The 20,906-nt window shown below is 32.4% G+C and overlaps 2 protein-coding genes and 1 pseudogene across 9 annotated transcripts; 2 read left to right on the top strand and 1 right to left on the bottom strand.

Annotated features, from left to right (window-relative positions):
• The first annotated feature begins 4,287 nt into the window (after positions 1–4,287).
• LOC107417919 (aspartic proteinase 36) lies at positions 4,288–7,810 on the top strand. 2 transcript variants are annotated; one of them, XM_016026578.4, is made up of 10 exons: positions 4,288–4,759; positions 5,087–5,216; positions 5,340–5,590; positions 5,691–5,918; positions 6,069–6,231; positions 6,389–6,462; positions 6,565–6,658; positions 6,898–6,964; positions 7,121–7,192; positions 7,394–7,810. In XM_016026578.4, the coding sequence occupies exons 1-10, from the start codon at positions 4,509–4,511 to the stop codon at positions 7,549–7,551; spliced, it is 1,488 nt and encodes a 495-aa protein (XP_015882064.2). In that variant the 5' UTR covers positions 4,288–4,508; the 3' UTR covers positions 7,552–7,810. The 2 variants fall into 2 exon arrangements, with proteins under 2 accessions (XP_015882064.2, XP_015882063.2); XM_016026577.4 differs by having other exon boundaries at positions 4,289–4,759; positions 6,562–6,658.
• Positions 7,811–7,960: 150 nt separating this feature from the next.
• Positions 7,961–10,266, bottom strand: LOC125422309 (G-type lectin S-receptor-like serine/threonine-protein kinase At5g24080; annotated as a pseudogene).
• A 204-nt stretch (positions 10,267–10,470) lies between these two features.
• Positions 10,471–15,979, top strand: LOC107417886 (uncharacterized). Of its 7 annotated transcripts, none has more exons than XM_025073841.3 (12): positions 10,471–10,693; positions 12,431–12,489; positions 12,611–12,979; positions 13,078–13,292; positions 13,425–13,748; positions 13,905–14,112; positions 14,193–14,285; positions 14,384–14,475; positions 14,666–14,783; positions 14,930–15,015; positions 15,178–15,229; positions 15,315–15,979. In XM_025073841.3, exons 2-12 carry the CDS (start codon positions 12,481–12,483, stop codon positions 15,822–15,824), a joined length of 2,076 nt encoding a protein of 691 aa, XP_024929609.2. In that variant the 5' UTR covers positions 10,471–10,693; positions 12,431–12,480; the 3' UTR covers positions 15,825–15,979. The 7 variants fall into 7 exon arrangements, with proteins under 7 accessions (XP_024929609.2, XP_048329127.1, XP_024929610.2 ...); XM_025073842.3 differs by having other exon boundaries at positions 10,472–10,693; positions 13,938–14,112; XM_025073843.3 differs by having other exon boundaries at positions 10,472–10,693; positions 12,849–12,979.
• The last annotated feature ends 4,927 nt before the right edge of the window (positions 15,980–20,906 follow it).

A 20,906-nucleotide genomic window follows, 5' to 3' on the forward strand; every position in this document is an offset into this window, starting at 1 on the left:
AAATTGTAGATATAATAATTATTCACAAATCATGTAAGTCCAAAAATATGAAACAGTAAAATATATTTCGATTTTTCTTCTTCTTTTTTTTTTTCATTTTGTGATGATTGCTTTAGTTTGGATTATTTTTTCTATTATATACCAATGACAAGGTCGGCTTATATTTGGTTCTGGTATGTCAAAATTCGTCTTTTATTTGAAAGTTTAAAACTGAACATTTTTTAGTTGTTTAGAAGCATCCATCTAAACATTATCAAGATGTTCAACTTTTATTTTTTGAGCGTTATATAAATAATGAAAGTATTGGATTATATTAATATTGATGTTGACAATATTTTTGTTACCTTTGTTGTTGTTATAGCTGTTTATGGTACCAGGATGTCCAATGTTGCCAATTGTTAATAAATGGTTTAAACATCGTCAAATATGTGCCGAAGGATGGGAAACACCATATGCTCTCCAAATAAAAGCTTCAAGGACTTAATTTCAGATGATGTAGCCACTCATGAGATAATAGATTTAGACAGTCTATAGTTTTGAACAAATTATTTGTGATTATAACACTAAATTCAATCTCAAAATGATCTTTTTGTACTCTTTTTTTGGTGATTGATATAAAGCAGGTTTTGCATTTTTATCTCTAAATAAAATTAGGACATTTAATATCTCTAAATTTTGTTCGAACATTTACAATCGAACAATTTTAACATGTTCAAAAATATACAAATAAATTTTATAATGGTATACAAAAGTTTACGATTGAACATCGAAAAATATACCCATGTGGAATTGCATGTTTAGAAGTATCCAGCTAAATAAAAGGATAATGTTCAAAAGTTCACAACCGAACATCTGAAATGTGTGCAAAAGCTTATACTCGAACGTTACAAAATAATAAGTTATAATTTTGAAAATGTTCAAAGGTATAAAACGAATATTTTAATATTGTAAATGTACCCATATGGAATTATATGTTCAAAAGTATGTAACTAAACAAATAATAACGTTCAGAAGTTCACAATTGAACATCTGCAAATTTATGACTGAACGCTCCAAAATAATAAATTATAATTTTGAAGATGTTCAAAAATGAAAATAAACCCTAATTCAAACAAGAAAGAAGAAAAAAGTATTTTAATGAAGTTAATATTAAAAAAACTGCATATAGTTATTTTAGAATTGTAAAAAGAATTTTTATTTGTAAAAAATAGCTAATTTTGGAATGGTATGAACTAGGGATATTTGAGGAATAAATAATATTATATTAAATAATTTTATATTTTTTATATATTTAAGTAGTAATGTATAAAGAATGGAATTATAAAGAGACATTTTAAAATTGTAAAAAGAACACTCTTTCATAAAATATATTATTTAAAAATAAAATTTGTTTTTATATAAAGATTGAGCATTTAGCTTTGCAGTAAAAGACTTTAGTCATAATTAATTTATGATACTTTCCATGTCATTAAAAAAAAAAAAAAAAAAAGGAAGTAAGAAAGTATTATGTACAGATCGGTTCTAGATGGTTTATTATTCATGCTTGCATCCTTCTTGCCAGTTCTTTTCATGTTTAAAAAATGCTTATTAATTAGGTTTAAATAAATATCTATTTGTTATACACATATACTTGCAGATGTTTCAAATATAACTAGAAGAAATTTTTTTTTCCCCCTTCAAAAATTTGAAGAATGGTTAATCTAAAAAGGCAAAAAGTAAAAAACTTGGAGAATGGTTTTTATATGTTCTTTAGGGAAAAATATACACCACCTACTTTTTCAGAGTTTCCAACCTACCAAAAAATATTTTAATGTAACAAATATTACATCAATATATATCTTATAGTCTATAAAATAAATGAGAAGTGCTCCCAGTTTTGATCATATTTTACTGTTTAAAATTTTGATCATGTTTTACTGTTTAAAATGGTAAAAAACGGTTGCTTCTCGTGCGTTTTGCCTTTTCTTTTTCCATTTTTTTTTTTTTTATAATTTTATATATCCAAATTTATCCTTTTTGGCTTTTTTGCTTCAGAAAGTACCAAAACCCTTGGAGTCTTTAAAGGCTTCACTGATCTACAACGGGGACAGTAGTGTTTGGATTGCTCTTGGATTTGTCTTTGAGCATGAAAGAGATGAGAATAAAAAATACACGGATCATGAACTTCTTTAATAGGGTTTTGCAGAGATGGATAATTTAAAAGAAATGAGAGCTAAAAACCAAAACCCTCTTAGGGGGAGCGCCTTCTTTTTCCTTCCTTTTCTTTTACTATTTCTGTGTATTAGGGTTTGTTTTTGTGGAAGAGAAGGTAGAGAAGAAAGAAAGAAAAAAAAAATGAGAGAAATAGAAAAAAAGAAAAAGAAAAGAAAAGGGCATGGGTTGGTCTCTCAGTCTCTCTCTCTCTAGCTTTTTTTTTTTTTTTTCTCTTTCTTCTTGCCGTTCGCACTCAAAAAGATCAGTGTGGGTTGGCCATTAGCCATTAGGATAGAGAGAGAGAGAGAAACAGAAAAGATTTTAAACGGTCAAATTATGTGAGAGATGTGGTTTTGATTCGCCAGTGTGAAAACAAATAAATTAATAATAATAAATTATTATTATTAAGATAATATGATTTTTCTCACTATCAAAAGATAAAAAAAGTTTTTTCAAAGCTTTAAATATTATATATAATATATCTCTAGTCTATATAACATAAATATAACATAAATGAGAAGAAATCTTCAATTTTGGTCATATTTTACTGTTTAAAATGGTAAAAAACACCGATTTATTTATTTTTTTTTATTTCTTTTGATAAAAAAAGTTTTTTCAAAGCTTTAAATATTATATATAATATATCTCTAGTCTATATAACATAAATATAACATAAATGAGAAGAAATCTTCAATTTTGGTCATATTTTACTGTTTAAAATGGTAAAAAACACCGATTTATTTATTTTTTTTTATTTCTTTTTATGATTGCATGCCAAAGATAAAATAAGTATTCCATTTATAATACAAAATTTCTAACCAATAATTTTGAAATCACACGAATGCTAATACGGCATGGTTTTTTGTTTTTGAAAGAAGCATGGCTTCTCATGTACTTAGTTTTATGGAAAAACTATATATATATATGTAAAAAGCATTATGTTGTAAGTGCCTAAAATTTTTAGATTTTTTTAAAATTATATAATTAACCTTTTAATTTTTATTTCAATGGTGTATAAAAAAAGTTAAAATCGGTAGTTTATAATTTTATATCTTTGCATCTATGGTTTTATATTTACCTTGTTTTTCCTTTTTCACAACCCCACACCGGCGCCACCCCCCGCGCCCCCCCCCCCCCCCCCCAACAAAAACCGGCCCTTTTTTTGGGTTCGATTTGACCTCTCAACAGCACACCATACACGAGACAGCAACGAAATTTTCTTTTTTCAAACAGCAAATAATAAGTTATATATATATTTTATTTAAAATTCGGTATTACAATATACTTTCATTAGTCTCTTATGGAATTGATACTTCTTTATTAAAATTGTATTGATTGAAATGAGTTTTTGTTTTTGCTAAATTTAAAAAAAATTGCTCTTTAATTTTGATTTTATTCCACTATATTTATTATGTAATTTTAAAAATTAAATGCAATACAAATGTGTGTCAATAAATAAATATTTTAAAATTAAATTTTGAATTATTATCTTCAACCTAATATAAAATTTTTAAACTAATAATTTTCAATAGATGTACATGTGATTTTATATTATTTGTTAAAAATTATATTGATTAATTAACACTAATAAATAAAAAAAATTTATTTTATCTTTTATAAAGTAATTGTTTTTGGTGTGAATATATATATATATATATACAGTACACACACATATAACTACACAATTACACATCAACACAGACAGGTGCAAAGCACGTGGGCCAAATCTAGTATATATATATTTGTTATTTTCTTCCGTCTCTTTTTGACCAAGGACAATTAACTGTTTCGTGGATATGATAACTTCTATATGAAGTAACCTCAAACTAGTCAATTTCTTGTATTAAAAAAACAATTAAAAAATTTCTTTTGTGATTGAAATTTGGAGATAATTGAGAACCCAAGTCTCGTACTACCTTAAGAAATAACTCATGAGTCATTACTTTTGAATGAGACCTTGAAAGGTGTTATTAGAAAGATGTTTTTGAATAAGAAAGTACTTGGAAAAATATAGTTCCACATGGCCACATCTGATCATAACCTGAAAACGAATGAAACTAATATATATATATATATATATATAAATAAAGCAAAAACAGATTGATATTACAAAAAAAATAACAATAATGAAACGCGAAGTCGTTTTATATATTTGAAAATCTGTTACGGCCGGTTCTTGCCCAATCTTTCATCCATTCTCATTTCTCTCATCCATCTAGAACTCCCTCTGACTTTTTCTTTCTGTTTATTATAAAAGTCGCACAAAATAGATACACAAATAAGAATGAGCACGGAAGCCAGAGAGAGTCAAAGAAATGGCCACGTTTTTTCCGGTAGGAGGAGTTTTGGTGATCGCCACCCTTCTGCTACCGGTTTCCGTCGTGCTGGGTGGTTTTCCCGCGATGATGACATTGGAGAGAGCTTTTCCAATCGATCACAGAGTCCATGAACTGAGTCAGCTCAGAGCCCGTGATAGGATCAGACATGGAAGAATGTTGCAATCCTCTAATGGTGGTGGTGTTATCGATTTCCCTATTGGAGGGACCTTCAATCCTTTCCTTGTCGGGTATTCCATAAATTCAATTTGTATTTTGGAAAAAAACAATCAAGTTTGACTTTTCTTTTATTATGCTTTCTGTTTTTGTTTCTTGAATGGTTGCGTCTTCAATTTTCAATGTTTTGTTTTGGTTTAAATGCTCTCTTTAACTTATTGATAAATTTTAAGTTTTATATTAATCACTTCATTCAAAGTATTGGTTTTTAAATATTACTTTGTTCCTTCCCTTTTGTCTCTGCTTAATTTTGATGTAATGGGTAGCAATTTTTGGTTAATTTTACTTTATTGATTTATTACATAGATATTCATTGTGTTATATATATGGTTTTGTCATAGGCTTTATTATACAACAGTAAAATTGGGTTCTCCTCCAAGGGAATTCTACGTGCAGATTGATACTGGGAGTGATGTTTTGTGGGTCGGTTGCAATTCCTGTAAAGGTTGCCCCCAATCAAGTGGACTCAAAGTAAAAACAAATTCCCCTAAAACTTCCTTTTCATTAACGTCTCAATGATAATATTATTGAGTTTATGATCAAACTGTTGGAATTATAATATTGCATACGATTTGTTTGTTTTGTTCTAAACAGATTCAGCTAAATTCCTTTGATCCTGGGAGCTCATCAACAGCTTCAGTGATTTCTTGTTCAGACAAAAGATGTAACGCTGGATATGAATCGTCGGATTCTAGTTGTTCTCCCCAGAACAACCAATGCATCTACACATTCAACTATGGAGATGGCAGTGGATCATCAGGGTACTATGTATCGGATTTGTTCTATTTGGATACCGCTGATGGCGATTCTGTGACCTCAAATTCTTCGGCTTCCATTGTTTTCGGGTGAGATGAAAAGCATATTGAGAATCTTTAAAAGTTTAAGATACAGAAAATCATTTAGAAATGGGAGTGATTTTCCTGAATGATGAAAATTATCAAACAGGTGTAGCACATCATTAACTGGGGAGTTGATGAAACCGGACAGAGCAGTTGATGGGATTTTCGGATTTGGACAGCAGGAAATGTCTGTCATATCACAACTTTCTTCTCAGGGAATAGCACCAAAAGTCTTTTCTCATTGCCTGAAAGGAGATGATGCTGGTGGTGGTATACTGGTTCTTGGAGAGATTGTGGACCCCAACATAGTTTATACCCCACTAGTCCCATCTCAGTATGTTTGTTCAATTATATATTTTGAAAGAAAGTTTAAGATTTAACTATGCTATACAATGTTATTCAGTGAATACTTGAGGATTTGAAACATATGAACCTTGAGTACTTTTTGAGTATTGACAAATTACTTTTATGCTTGAAATTTCAGACCTCATTATAATTTAAACCTGGAGAGTATAACTGTCAGTGGCGAAAAATTACCCATTGATCCATCAGTTTTTGCAACATCCGGCAGTCAAGGAACAATAGTTGATTCTGGGACAACTTTGGCATATCTTGCAGAAGGTGCTTATAATTCCCTAATGGATGCGGTAATTTCTTGCTATTCAATTTCTTCCATAGCAATGCTTTAAAAAAAAAAAAGATTAATATTACTTGTGAAGTATCTCTGGTGAATGAGAATGGAATATTATTATGTGAAAGAGAATGTAAGCAGAACCTGAAACATATTACTTTATTGTAAGTCAGATTTCGAATGCTGTTTCACAATATGCAAATCCAGTTGTTTCTCATGGAATTCAGTGCTACTCAGTCAGCTCCAGGTTCACTATCAGATTATATATTTTGTATTGTTGCATTCAGTAAATGTCTCGAGTGTTTGACATTTCCTTATCTCTTGAATTTATCTTTGCTTTGTGTAGTAGCACTAATATATTTCCTCAAGTGAGCTTAAACTTTGCTGGTGGTGCATCCATGGTTTTAGGACCTGAGAGCTACCTTATAGAGCAGGATTCTGATGTGAGTTCTTTGGACTTTTAGTTCTCTCGGTTTTTCAAATGTTGATGATTTGTTACAATACTCATATTTGCTGGAAAATTTTGGTACAAGTTTGGGTAAGATGCGGAAGCTGAGTAAACAAACTTTGTAGCTTCTTAAATTTTACCGCTTGTAGAACATATTCCTTTTGGATTGTACAGAACAAATTTTCCTGGAATGGATCTTTAGTTGAGTTGGGGATAATATGTTGTTTGTTGCAGGCTGTTTCTACAACATGGTGCATTGGCTTTCAGAAAAGCGACACTCATGATTTAACAATACTAGGAGGTATTCTCTCAACTCAAAAACCCTTTTGTTAGTGCCTATGGCCAACTAGCAGATGCACTTTTAAATCTTGTTTGAGTCATTCCCTTAATGGTATGACTCTCATTAAAAACATCAAACACTTACTAGTTGTTTATTTTTCCTTCTTCATTTTTACAGACCTTGTTTTGGTAGACAAAATAGTAGTCTATGATTTGGCTGGTCAGCAGATCGGATGGGCTGATTATGACTGTAAGTTCAGATATGAGTTATGCTAAGTTCATGTATTGAAAAAAGAAAAAAATGTAAACTGCACAGATATATATGCATCATCTCACCATCAATACTGAGAAAAAGACTTATCATAGTAAAAAACAACCATTCAATCGTTTTCTAACTCTTTGTCAATACCAATATTTTGACCCCTTTTTCAAAATGGATTATCTTTACCAGGTTCAATGTCAGTCAATGTCTCTACCACTGGAACCAAGTCTGTCAACACCGATCCTCGAAAAGTTGACAGTTCATTGCAGAATGAGGCTCTCAAGCTGACACCTATCACCATAATCTCTTTCCTCATGCTTATCTCAATGCTCAACAGCTTCTGGTAATTCTGTAGCAAACAAATTGAAGATTAGTTTGGCATACCATTCTTCATGTACATTCAAATAATTCTCTTGCCAGTACATATTTGTAATTCATATACAAAATTTTAGAATAATTTGATTCTCTTCTGTTGGTGGTAGGGGTTTGCAGCATTATTCTGCTGTTGTTGTTTAAAGATTGTTTCTTCATCATATATATACTTGTAAAAACGCATAGATTTATTGGTTTTGTCAAAAGATTTAATTCACACAAAATTTTCTTTTATTGGGTTTACCATAGAGTTGAGTTCAGCTCACTGAAGAAATCAAAGATTTTTCTTGCTGTTTTCCTTTCATACCTTCATTATGGGGTGAACTATTCGACTACTTTATCCAGATTCCTGTTGCTGAATACTAACTAGATTTACAAAATGAAGAATCAAAAAACACAATTACCACAGAGGAAAGAAATATAGCAAAATAGGAAGCAAAACATGCATGCTTTTTTCCTGGTACATAAAGAGAGCATGAGAGCATCCTAATCCTTTGTAGCCTGCAGGCTTTTGTTCATAATCTCTAAGCATTTCAACTACTTGGCTCATGGTAGGCCTTGCATTTTTCTCTTCCTTGACGCATTTAAGAGCTACTTCCAAAAGCATCTCCATCTTTTTCATATCATATTCTCCCTCCTTAGATGGATCCATAATGCTTTTGATATTCTTCCTCACACAACTGATTAACCCATAGCTGTAGACATCCACCTTTAATGTAATAGGTTGGCTGAAAACCCACTCCGGAGCCATGTGAGCCTCTTGTTCCTCTAATCCTTAAGAATCTTGAATTGTTAAGCTCTCCTCTCTTAAGCAGCTTAGACAACTCAAAATCTGCTACCTTTGGTTTGTAATTAAAGAAATATGTTTGGAGGCTTTACATTGCAGTGTAAAACTCATTCCAAGCATTCCTAACGCAAGTGAGCAAGGCCTTTGGCAGTTCCCACAGCAATTTCAAACCTCTTCTTCCAGTCAAGCACATTAGGATTGGATAGAAATTGTTTCAAGGAACCATGCTTCATATACTTGTAAACCAAAAGCCTGTGCTTTTCCTGTGCACAGTACCCCTGCATCTCTATCGAGGTCATATGATTTAGCCTCCCAGTGGTGTCAAATTCTGCTAGAAATTCAGCTTCTGCTTGGTTAGCTTTATCATGAAGTTGCTGATTGCTGCAACCTAAGCATCAGATTAGTACACATTTATAAACAATTCCTCCAGAATCTCTTCCAATCTCTTTAGTGGAACCCTGTGTTGCCTTCTTAACCTTAACAAAGTTAAATCTTCGAAATCCAGTTGGCACCAAAGGGTAGTCTCGGTTGTTTTGATGAACCAAGTTTTGCTGGTTTCTAGTCAACAAGTAGCACACAAAAAGAAAACACATGATCTCAAATCCTCCCACTCCATAGATAATCCACAAAATAAGTTTCACAGACTCGTTCACATGTATGTCCAGCTCTTGAATGTCTTGGTATGAGCAGTTTAATCTAGATTCTTCAAGGTATTTTTCATATGGAAGGAGGTGGTTTTACGCAGCCTCAAATATATGTCTCTGGAATAGCTTTACCTTCTGTATTCATTAAGCAGGGACATCTTTGGGTGGCACTCAAGGGTTTCGCTATCCATATAGTACTTACACAGACTCAAGCATGACTCCTCACACTGGCTAAAATGGTAGTCGTTAAAGACGCCGAAATCATTGCCAAAGAACTCAACATTGACAAGTTTAAGGAATTCAGACTTGTCTTTGCTGCAAGAGAGGTTGGATTTTTGTTCACACCCTTTAGTCCAATCAGTAGGATTTTCCATCTTATGTCATGGAAGACAGAGAGCATTTCCTACCCAAATTGCGATCATACACAGCTCTGACCCGTAAAGGCCTGCCAAGAAACATACCATCAACCTCCTTGATTTTTCCAACTGTGCACTCTGAGATTACCATCAGAGTTAATCTTCAATTTTCTTTGTATATTGGAACATAATCTACTGATAAAAATGTTAGCTCATCTAATGAACTAAGATTTCCCAATGAATCTAGCATTGCAATTCTACTGTTGTTGTTTGTAGACCTTCCAGCTTACCAACAGACACTTGTCATAAAAAACCACACTATTAATATCTTCATCACTAAAATAAAGTATGCAAAAACCTGAAGAAAAGTTACTCAGGCTTCTTGATGAAATGAGCTTTGTAGATTTCGTCATTGAGAAAGGCAGTCGTGGGGGAATCAAAGCTTTGCCACAATACAGCATACTAAGAATTAAATTCTTTCACACAAGGTTACAAGATTCCTTGAGGAGGAAGAAAGCAGATGATATTGAAAAACGCTTTAGTCTGATGGGAATCTCAAACTGTAAGAGTCGGAATACTTTTTATTCTGATGGTAGTCTTAAACTATTTACATGACCATTTTAGTGGTGAAAGTGAGAATGCATTAACCCTCTTTCTAGCATATTAAACAAAGTCTATCGTTATGTATATGTACAAATATTTACAAGAATAGTCAGCATTTTATTGTAACTGAAAACACTAATTTTATTTCTCAAAAACATGCGTGAATAATTGTTCTTACAAATTTTGTTTTTGACACTCTTATAGCTCTCCAATCAAATATTACTAGTTTACTACCCACCATTATAAAACGACAAATTTAAAAAAAAAAAATGGAATAATACCAACGGTGAATAACAGAATTAACTACATGACCACTCCTTATAAAACCTACATAGCTTGCTGAGACTTGTAGTGTTAGAATAGAAGTACCATTAGTTTAAAAATTAAAATTCTAGCTTTCTACGTGACCACTCCTTATAAAACCTATATATATATATATATATATATTTTATTTTTTTAATTTCCTTTATGTAAACCGGCCACATCCCACCCATCCCGTATTTTCTTCTTACAGTTACAAGCCCTAACACTCACTAACAGCCCTCCCTAACACTCACTAACGGCCCTCAACTTCTCTGCCCAACATCACCTTCACAAACAGCTGCTGCCGCACCAAGCCTCACCGCCAAGCTGCCGCCACCAAGCAAGGTCCTTGCCGACCATCACCTTCACTTCACAGCCCTCACAAACGGCCAGCCACAAACTTAGGCTTCACCCCTCTCAACAGGTAAAACGGCCACCCCTCACCTTCATTTCTGCTGCTTTGGGGCTTTGACAGCAAAATGAATCAGTTAATAAAGGGGTCGGGCTCCGTTTGACCTGTTCTTGTGCCTTTGTGATTTTTTATTTTTTTTAAAATTTTTTTAACACATTTCTGCTGGTTTGCGGCTTTGACAACAAAAGGAATTAGTTAATGAAGGGGCCGGGCTCTGTTTGATCTGTTCTTGTGCTTTGTGATGTGTTTTTTAATTTTATTTTTATTTGTTTTAAACACATTTCTGCTGGTTTGGGGTTTTGACCGCAAAAGGAATTAGTTAATAAAGGATTCTTGTTTCATCTAGCCATTAGATCTTGTAAAGCCTTGAGTAATAAGAGGATGGTTGAAATAAGGGATGTGTATATTCATCCTTTGATTACTGCGATATTAGTAATTGTAGCTTGGAAGGTTGGATAAAATAAGGAACATAAGGGCTCTTTTAGGAACTATTTCAACTTGAGTATCTTTGTTAAAAATAGGTAAATATGAGCGACAAAAGATTGTATTAGATACTCTGACGCTTTTCCTATGTACATTTTAGTCTTTGGGATATAGAAGATGCAGTAAAGGATAGTTGCAAATTGCGAAAATAATCCTGCTTTATGAGCAAATTATATTCCTTGAACAAACAATTGCTTTCTTTTTGCCTTTTGGGCAACGTAACCCCTAAAGAATAAGGTGGGACGTGAAAGGGAAAGAACATAAAAGAAAAGGAACAAAACAACTAGATGTCATAATTTTACATGTAAGATGCTTAGTAAAGATCAAAGCTCTATCAAAAACTTCCCCATTTGGTCCACTTTGTACATATAGATCTGTTGAATAAGGAAAAGCAATGACATAAATTAGGATTCTCATTCTACAGTTCACTTAGCAGCCATATATCATTTATTTATATGATTAAAACTTAATTTGTAATCAAACATTTGGATTTGTGCTAATCATGATTTTTTAAGCTTAAAAGATGGTAGATCTTATACAGTTGTTTGGGCCTCCAAAACTAGCTTATGATAGAACTTGTCGCTGGAAATATGTTTATATATATATATATATAGTATATACAATGAGACTCTCATGCAATATCTTTAATTAAAGTCCAACAACATCCTATTAGTATGCTAACCAGTATCAAGTACTAGAGAATTTATAATATATATATATATATATATACGGTTACAAATATATATATATATATATATTTCTCAAAAAAAAAGTTACATCAATTATAAAAAAAAAAAAAAAAAGAAAAAAAGTGGGGAAAACCGCCCCGCCCCCTCCTTGATTGGGAAATCCCTGTCCCCGCCCCACTTCTAAAGAAACGGAGAAAACCGCTGGGATGGAATGGAAAATTCCCTACGGGGACGGGGACGGAATTTTAAAAACCGGCCCCGTCTCGTCCCGTTGACATTCCTAACCACTTTTTTCAATAGTGAGGTTTTTTTTATTTGTTTATTTTCTTGTTGCTACTGTATTGATTATGGAAAATTGAAAAATAAGACTAAATTTTGTTGCTTTTTGCTTTTAACGAAAAGATAATAAAAACATCTCCGTTGAATCGAATGAGATAGAAGAATTTTCTTTTATGGCTAGATAAAGGTTTTGCCTTTTTATATTTAATCTTTATAGTTTAGAGTGATTTTGTGGTACTCTACTTGAACTTCAGCTCTTTGGTATATATTTATATTTTTCACGATTTGTTATTTACAGAATCTTCGTAGTCTCTGTTGAGAAGTTCTTGCCCTGAGCTCTAATTTCCAATGAAGTTTGTGAGTCACTTTCTCTCTGGTTACATATTTATATGATAAAACTACATGTTTCTGCTTATGCGTTTTTATTTTGTGTGCCACTGCTTCATTGGATTCATTTATTATTTTTTTTTTTTGGCAGACATGTTTGGGCAAAGGTGGTGGTTTCCATTACCCACCATGTCACATGCTAGAAACTTGCGGATTTAGGATTTTGTTTGATTTCCCATTGGACCTTTCAGCTCTTAGAATCTTCTCTCCTGTTCCTACTTGTTTTAGTTCTTCATTGGATGAAGAAACTCCCTCTTGTCTAGGATCAGATTGCCAAAAGGGAGAAGAAAATGAAAAACCCCTGATTGCCAATGATTTAATTTACGCAGAGCCTTGGTATAAAACGGTTAAGAACTTGCACTTGTGGAATGCCGCTTTCATTGATGTTGTGTTGATCTCAAGCCCAATGGGTATGCTAGGACTGCCATTTCTTACTCGAATGAAGGGTTTTTCTGCTAAGGTATTCTAAAATGTTGTTGCTTTTGTTTTCTTTTAGCTATCTCCGGGGTCCAACAAAATGTATTAATTTTCCTAACTTTTGGTTCTTTCATGGATCAGATTTATGCAACTGAAGCAACTGCAAGAGTTGGGCAACTTATGATGGAGGAGCTTGTCTCAATGCATATGGAATTGAGACAGATTTATGGAGCTGAAGAGTCTGATTTTCCTCAATGGATGAAGTGGAAAGACCTTGAACTTCTTCCTTCTGCATTGAGAGAGAGAATTTTAGGCAAAGATGGGGGAGAACTGGGCGGATGGATGCCCTTGTACAGGTAATTAATGTTTTTTTTTTTTTTTTTTTCCCCAAGTTATTGTTATTTATTTTTATTTTTTTGGGGTCAAAATATGGCGAATTTTGATGCAACCATATTCAGCTGGAGGATTTAATAAAGGGTACTTCTCAGTGCAGTTGATGTGAAGGATTGCATTCAGAAGGTTCAAGCACTTAAATACGCAGAGGCAACCTGCTACAATGGAACATTGGTCATAAAGGCATTCAGCTCGGGTTTGGAAATAGGCGGATGCAATTGGACGATAAATTGTACAAAAGGAGATATTGGATTTATTTCAAGCTCCATCTTTGTATCTGGTCACGCAATGGATTTTGACTACTGTTCACTTAAAGGGAATGAATTGATACTATTTTCAGATTTCTCATCCTTGGATGCAACAGAAAACCTTGACAATGATTTCTCTGTTCAGAGTATTAATGATTTGTCACCTCCCAGGTATTTTTATTTTCATTCGATATGATTTTAGCTTGATTCTTCCTAGTGGTTATTGTAATTTACATTTTTTTCCCTTCAATATATGACATTTTTTTAGATATTCTCTAAATGTTTAGGTGAAACTTTTTTCTGTGGTTATATGATTAATGCGTGTAGAAACAACTCCAATAACTGTGAGGAATTTACCAGATCTTTGTTAGCTGAAGATAATTTAGAGGAAAGGGAGAAACTAGCCTTTCTATGCTCATGTGTTGTTGATTCTGTTAAAAGTGGTGGTTCAGTCCTTATTCCCATTAATCGACTTGGAATTGTTCTGCAGCTGTTGGAACAAATATCAGATGCACTAGATTCTTCAAATATGAAGGTAGATACTATCGTTCTTGCTTTACATAAGAAAGGTTTACGTTAATTTCTAACCTTTTGAAGTATTTTTCTATGTTTTAGATTCCCATATATATAATTTCTTCTGTAGCTGAGGAGTTATTGGCTTTCACAAATATCATACCTGAATGGCTATGCAAACAGCGACAAGAAAAAGTATATATTCTTGCATTCACCAGCTCTGACATACTTCATAGTGTATAATACTTTAGGCATTGAACTTACTTTTTTAGTTGGTTTTGATTCTGTTGAAGCTCTTTTCTGGTGAACCATTGTTTGACCATGTAAAGCTCGTGAAAGACAAAAAGCTTCATGTATTTCCAGCAGTTCATTCGTCTGAACTATTGTGAGTCTGTCATTATCCCTTCTTTATTTTTTGAGTCAAACTGATAAAAAGAAATATATATGCATGAGCATGAAGATAACTAGGCAAGGCTCATATAGACACCACATAAAACTCATTTTAGCTTTTATCATCAACCCTTATGTGATTCTTTATCCATTTTCTCCCTGCGAGATTGACATCATGTGAATAGAATGAATTGGCAGGAGCCATGCATAGTATTTTCTCCTCACTGGAGTTTGCGGCTTGGTTCTGCTGTTCACTTGCTTCAACGATGGTGTGGGGATCAGAACTCTCTGCTTCTGCTAGAGGTGTTAATGTATTCTGTCAACCTGCGAACATTTGCTTTGACCTTTTTGTCACATGCTTGCATGTCTAAATACTTCATGTTAGCATCTTCACTCTTCTCTGGATTGAAACTATGTTGCACATGTTGATATTCTAATTTGATAAACAGAATGGAGTTGATGCAGAGCTGGCACTATTGCCTTTCAAGCCCATGGCAATGAAGGTTCTTCAATGCTCGTTTCTCTCCGGAATAAAGTAGGATTTGTTTTCTCTCTCTATATATATATGTATGGATATTTTTAATGTCTTTTTCTAACATACCTTATGTCGTTATTTTCTATAGTTGATGTTATCAATTGCCTATCTCTCTTATTCAACTTTTTTACAAGTTTAAATGACAAAATCTTAACGTTTTAGGTTGCAAAATGTTCAACCATTGTTGGAGACATTACAAGCCAAATTTGTTCTGGTAATGCCATTCTTCTTTATTGTACATATTTGTTCCATTCTTAACAATCTTTCTAAAAAGCTCTAGTTTCTTTGATTCAATATAGTTCCCTGAGGAATTGAAGCAGATCAGTTTCTCAAAAGCAAATTCATTCTCACTGTTATGCTACTCCGAGAATGAAACATTACATATACCAAGATTGAAGGAGAGCTCAGAAGTAGATATTGCCATGGACTTGGCTTCACAGTTCCATTTCAAGAAGTTGAAACAAGAAAACATTAGTGTCACAAGGTTAAACGGGGAGCTTTCTCTATATCATGGCAAACACCGGTTGCTATCTGGAAACAAAGAGACTAGGTTAAAAAGGCCACTGGTACACTGGGGTTCGCTTGATGTGGAAAGCCTTCTGACTGCACTATCAAGAATGGGGATTAAGGCAACGGTAGAACAAGGTATGAGTGATTGTGACCGTGAAAACGTTTCTTTAGTAAATGTCCATGAACCTGGTAGGGCTTTCATAGAAATAAAGCCAGCAAGTACTGTGATCACTGCTGGAGATGAAAATTTAGCTTCTCTTATTTTTGAAGCTATAGGTAGTATTGTGGATGGTATTTAGAGGATTATAATTTATATTAGCGATTTTTTTAGAGCTTCCATGTTCGCATGATCTCATTAGAAAATACATAAAAAAGAATTGTAATTAATTAGCAACAGTCTATATCAAACTTGTTGTAGGATCGGATTCCTCATATAACCCTATGTTTTCTATTACTCTTTTTGCTTAGATTTGAATGTTGAAACCCTTAAATGTAAAATAAAAGTACCGTATATACAAAAGCAAAATATAAAAATCCCATTTAATTTTAGGTGCGTGGTGTATGATCTAAGAACATGCACTAGAATTCATGGTTTGGTATACCAAGTGCATCACATTTTATTAGTAGTAAATAAACGGAACACAATATCATATCAATTAGTGAAGATTACTGGTGCGACTTGTTTAAACAAGAGAGGAACTAAGTCCCTAAGATCAAAATTCTATATATATATTTAATCATCGTTATAATCTAATTGATGAGAAAATAAAGAAACAAGTAAAACAACCAACAAAAGCTAGACGTACCAAAAGCTATATTCTAACTATACAGCTTCGCATTTCACATCAAAAGTGTTGTAGTAATATTAATAGATAATAATTATAATAAAAACCAAGATAATTTTAAGTGCACAGAAATCGCCCCTATCTCTTTCTCTTAATAATTACTTTTCTGTCGAGTCCAAAGGTTAATAAAGATCCATTTAAATATTTCGTGTCAATGTGAAATTGCTAAATCCATTACCCAATTCCAGCCTACAATAATTTCTTCAGCTCCCATACATCTGTCCCTACTCCAACCATACAGGACTGAACAACGTGCAAGCTCTTTGTTGAGTGATCAAGTACGCATCCAGCTATGACTATTGTTAATCAAACCAGATGGTGGTAGACTTATTTTTCCAAATGTTTAATCACAATAACAGCAAGCAAATGATCATCCACTCATAACCTTCCCAAGCAATACAGTAGAAACCACCATACAAACTAGTCCCCTATGTTTTGAAATGACAATTTAGTATGACAAGTGTTTGGAATCTTGAACTTGATCCATTTCCATTCATTAGTACTCAAAACATTAAACTTGATTCTCTGGAGCAGCTATAGGTTCGTTAGTATTTTTGTAAAATAGTTGTAAAAACTTATAATCATTAGTTATAATCATTAGTTTTTTAGTCGAAACCAACTCCGTATAAAACAAGGATCCCAATCAAGTTTATTGGGTCCAAAAAGTTTATCCGGTTGGTAATCAAGATGATGATCAGGAAGTTTCCTTAAAAGACTCAGATGAAAGGTTCCATAAATAAGGAGATTTTTTAATCTGTCACACAAGCAAAGTATACCTAGTTTTCTAAATGCTTCGTCACAAAAACTGAAGCTTATGATACAACATCCTCTCATCATCACCTTACCTGACATTTCAAGCAATCAACAAAAACAATTCATGAGAAAATAAGGAGACGAGAAAAACAATCAATAAAATCCAAAATAAATTCCTAAAGTACACAGAATAACACTGCTGCAAGCAATGTTTTTTGCTTTTTATTTTCTTTATATCCTCTCCCAGACGCACTCTCTCAGCAGCACTAGGCTTTCTGAATAAGTAAAACAACTACGAACACCATCATTGATGTCATGTGCCACAAATTTCTGCTTCTCAGTATCCCAAAGTCCAAGCTTGCCTAATTTGCCTAGACCTCTCCCCCACCCATTCATAATTACTTTTCCATCGTGTCCGAAGCATGACAAAAGATCCCTTTCTATTATTTGTAGCAGTACTATATTCCATGATCCAATTCCACTTTCTGATACTTCCTTAAGCACCCATACATCCATACATACTCCTGCAATGTTGCAATGAACAATTACTGCAAGCGATTCATAGAGTGACTCAGTAGTTAACCAGCTATTTAAAGTGAATGTAATCAAACCAGAGGGTATACTTATTTTTCCAAATGTTTCATCGGAAAAACTGAAGCTGATGATCATCTGATCATTATCATCTTCTGCAGGATGGTAGAAAACACCATTGAAACTTGTCCCCCCGTATTGAGAATGACAATTTAGGATGACAAGCATTTGGCACCTTGAATTTGATCCATCTCCACTCATTTGGTAGAGAAAATATTTGTATAACCTTATAATCATTAGTTTTGTTGTAGAAAACTCCGTATAAAGGAGGACGCCAATCAAGTTTATACCTTACCCGAGTGTCAGGAAGTGCCTTAAATAATCCTATGGATGGGATATACCAAAAGCATAGTACGAAACCAAGGAAAAAATGGGATATACGTATCCATGGCAAGAATATTTGAAATTCTCAATCTCCCACATCTTAGAATATATAACTAGTATATATTTTTGGAAGTTGAAATGGTGAATCGTGCATATCAATGCAATTAAAAAAGGACATGTGAATGAAAATCACCTATATATTAACTGAATATATGCTAGAGATTTTATATGCAAGCCATTTTTAATACTTACCCAATTTAGAACTTCAACCGATTCATCTCACTACAGATTCTTTCCAAAATCATGCTATGAGTCTCTTGGAGATTTGTTGCATTGTCAACAACAAATTGTGTAAGGAAGGCCTGTTGTTCATAGAATTCTTCATCAAATTCACATGTCCATTTGACCAATCAGCAGGCACATTTAGCAGCTCTTTTATCAGGACAATCAAAACAATTACTTAGTTAATCTTCTTTGTTTAATCTCAATTAGAAAAACAACATAAAAAGGATCTCAAAGTTGCTTATCTTCTATTTTAGAAGCTCTCGAATTGACTCAACAATGTGATTCGAGACCCAACATAATCACGAACAATGTGAAAGGACAAAGCAAAAGAAACTAGTGGAATTCCAATTTCATCCAACTTCAAGAAATGTTGGACTCCAATAAAGAAATTGTTCTTGCAAGTTTGTAGTACATAGAATTTTTACCGCCTTTAAATTCTGAATGGAGCAGTGTTCTAAAAGGCGAGAAAAAGCATCGCCTAGGTGTGATGCTTTTAGATAACGTCTAGTCTAGATGTGATGTTTTTAGATAACGTCTTGCATAGTAGCAAAATTTATAAAAAAAGATGTCAATGCTATTTTGACCGTCTAATGCGTGCCTAGGCGCTAAAATGGGCGAGCCTTTTTTGTTCAAATTTTTTTTTTAAGATTATTTTTTAAAAAATATTAAAAATCAATTAAAAAAATTAAAATATAATGTATAAGGATTAAAAAATAGAAACTTTTTTAAGATTAAGTTTTTTTTTTCTTAAACAAAAAAAATTAAAATATAATGTATAAGGATTAAGGAATTAGAGAGAAAATTTAACCCAAAAAAAAAAGAAAAAAATGAAATAAAATAAAAAAATGCTCAAGTTGAAATTAGAAAACCAGAGAAAAATGATTTTGTATCGAATGGCACGGAAGATAAGTTGGATGAAGATATAGATACTTAATTGGAGTCCGATAAAGAATTAGACAAGGGTTATATTATGGTAATAGCTAAAATATATATTAATTTAGAAATTATTAGATATTTGTAGGTTTGTAATATATATGTGAAACTAATTGTTGTTGGAAACTTGAAAAGCATGAATTTCCATAAATCTATTATGATCAATTACATGCTAATCCATATCTATTGCATATACAAAAGTAATATAGACTTCTATATATTTTGACATTTAAAATATGAATTATTTGGTTTATTTAGTAACCTTATAATAATTAAAATAATAATATAATTGTGAAAGCCTAAACATGTCTAGACTTCTAATGTTTAAAATTTGACTTTATCGTTTGTGACACCTTATACCTTTTAGAACACTGCAATGAACAGCTAAAACAAACAAAAATAGCACGTACCAATACTTACCCTTAATAACACTCACATTGTAGAGAAATCAAAGATTTCCATAAACATCGAACTCTATAAAAAGCATCAATCCATACTAAATGCTCTAAATTCCAAATAATAATAATAGTAATAGTAATAATAATAATAATAATAGTAATAATAGTAATAATAAAAACAGAAACACATACCTTAGAGGCCACGTGAAACGTTTAGAGCACTGTTATTTCAAAATGCACTTTTCTTTCGATCAAAAAAAAAAAAAAAAAAAGGTTCTTTATTAAATTGTAAGCAGTTCTTAATTAAGCAAAAAGTTCTTAATCAAGCGAAAAGTTCTTAATCGAGCAAAAAGTTCTTTTTGCTTTTTAATAAGAAGAAAGTTCTTAATTAAGTTGTGAAATACATGGCAATATAATTGGCATTTTTGTTTCTATATTTAAATTTTATTTTCTTGCTCAAAAAAATAATCGCTTTCCATTTTTTTTATTTTATTTTCTTGATAGTCCATATATGTAACTCCAATAAATAGTGAAAAATACTACCAATGGTGATTAACACCATGAAATCAATAGCTCCGTACAATGATTACCAATTTATTTATAAATAGATAAATGAAACCATTCAATAATATTATTACTTACTGTGGATGGTGTTCAGAGGATTATAATTTATATTTGTGATTATTTTACAGCTTCTCTGTTAACGTGATCTCATTGGGTAATACACAAAAATGTTGGTTATTAATTGGCAATTATCAATATAAAAACTTGTTCTGTGATTGGATTCCCCCTATGACCCTGTGTTTTCTATTATTCTGAGAAAAAAAAAAAAAAACATTAAATGTGCATAGTTTTGCAATCCATAAAGAAAAGCTTTAAAATATATGAAGAAAGATATAAAGATCCCGCCTAGTTTATAGGTGCATGGTATGGTATATGATCTAAAATCAAGTTGGAATTCAATGAAATTCTATCCAGATTAATAGCATACTCACATTGTGATATTATGGATCTCTTTTCTTCTTCAAAATTATAAATTATAATAGCATCAAATTCATAGTAAACAGAGATTTCTGCAAGCTACAGTTGCTTTATTTAAATCTCATATATATATATATATATATATCTACCTTCTTCATATTAATAACCAAAGGAAAAAATTATACGCATAAATTTATTTGGTTTCCTTCAAATATTTCCTGTTTGCAAAAACGTAAACCTTTTTCAACTCGATTTGCAAAAAGTTATACCT

Source organism: Ziziphus jujuba, chromosome 2, assembly GCF_031755915.1.
Source record: "Ziziphus jujuba cultivar Dongzao chromosome 2, ASM3175591v1".
NCBI classification, from domain to species: Eukaryota; Viridiplantae; Streptophyta; class Magnoliopsida; order Rosales; family Rhamnaceae; genus Ziziphus; species Ziziphus jujuba.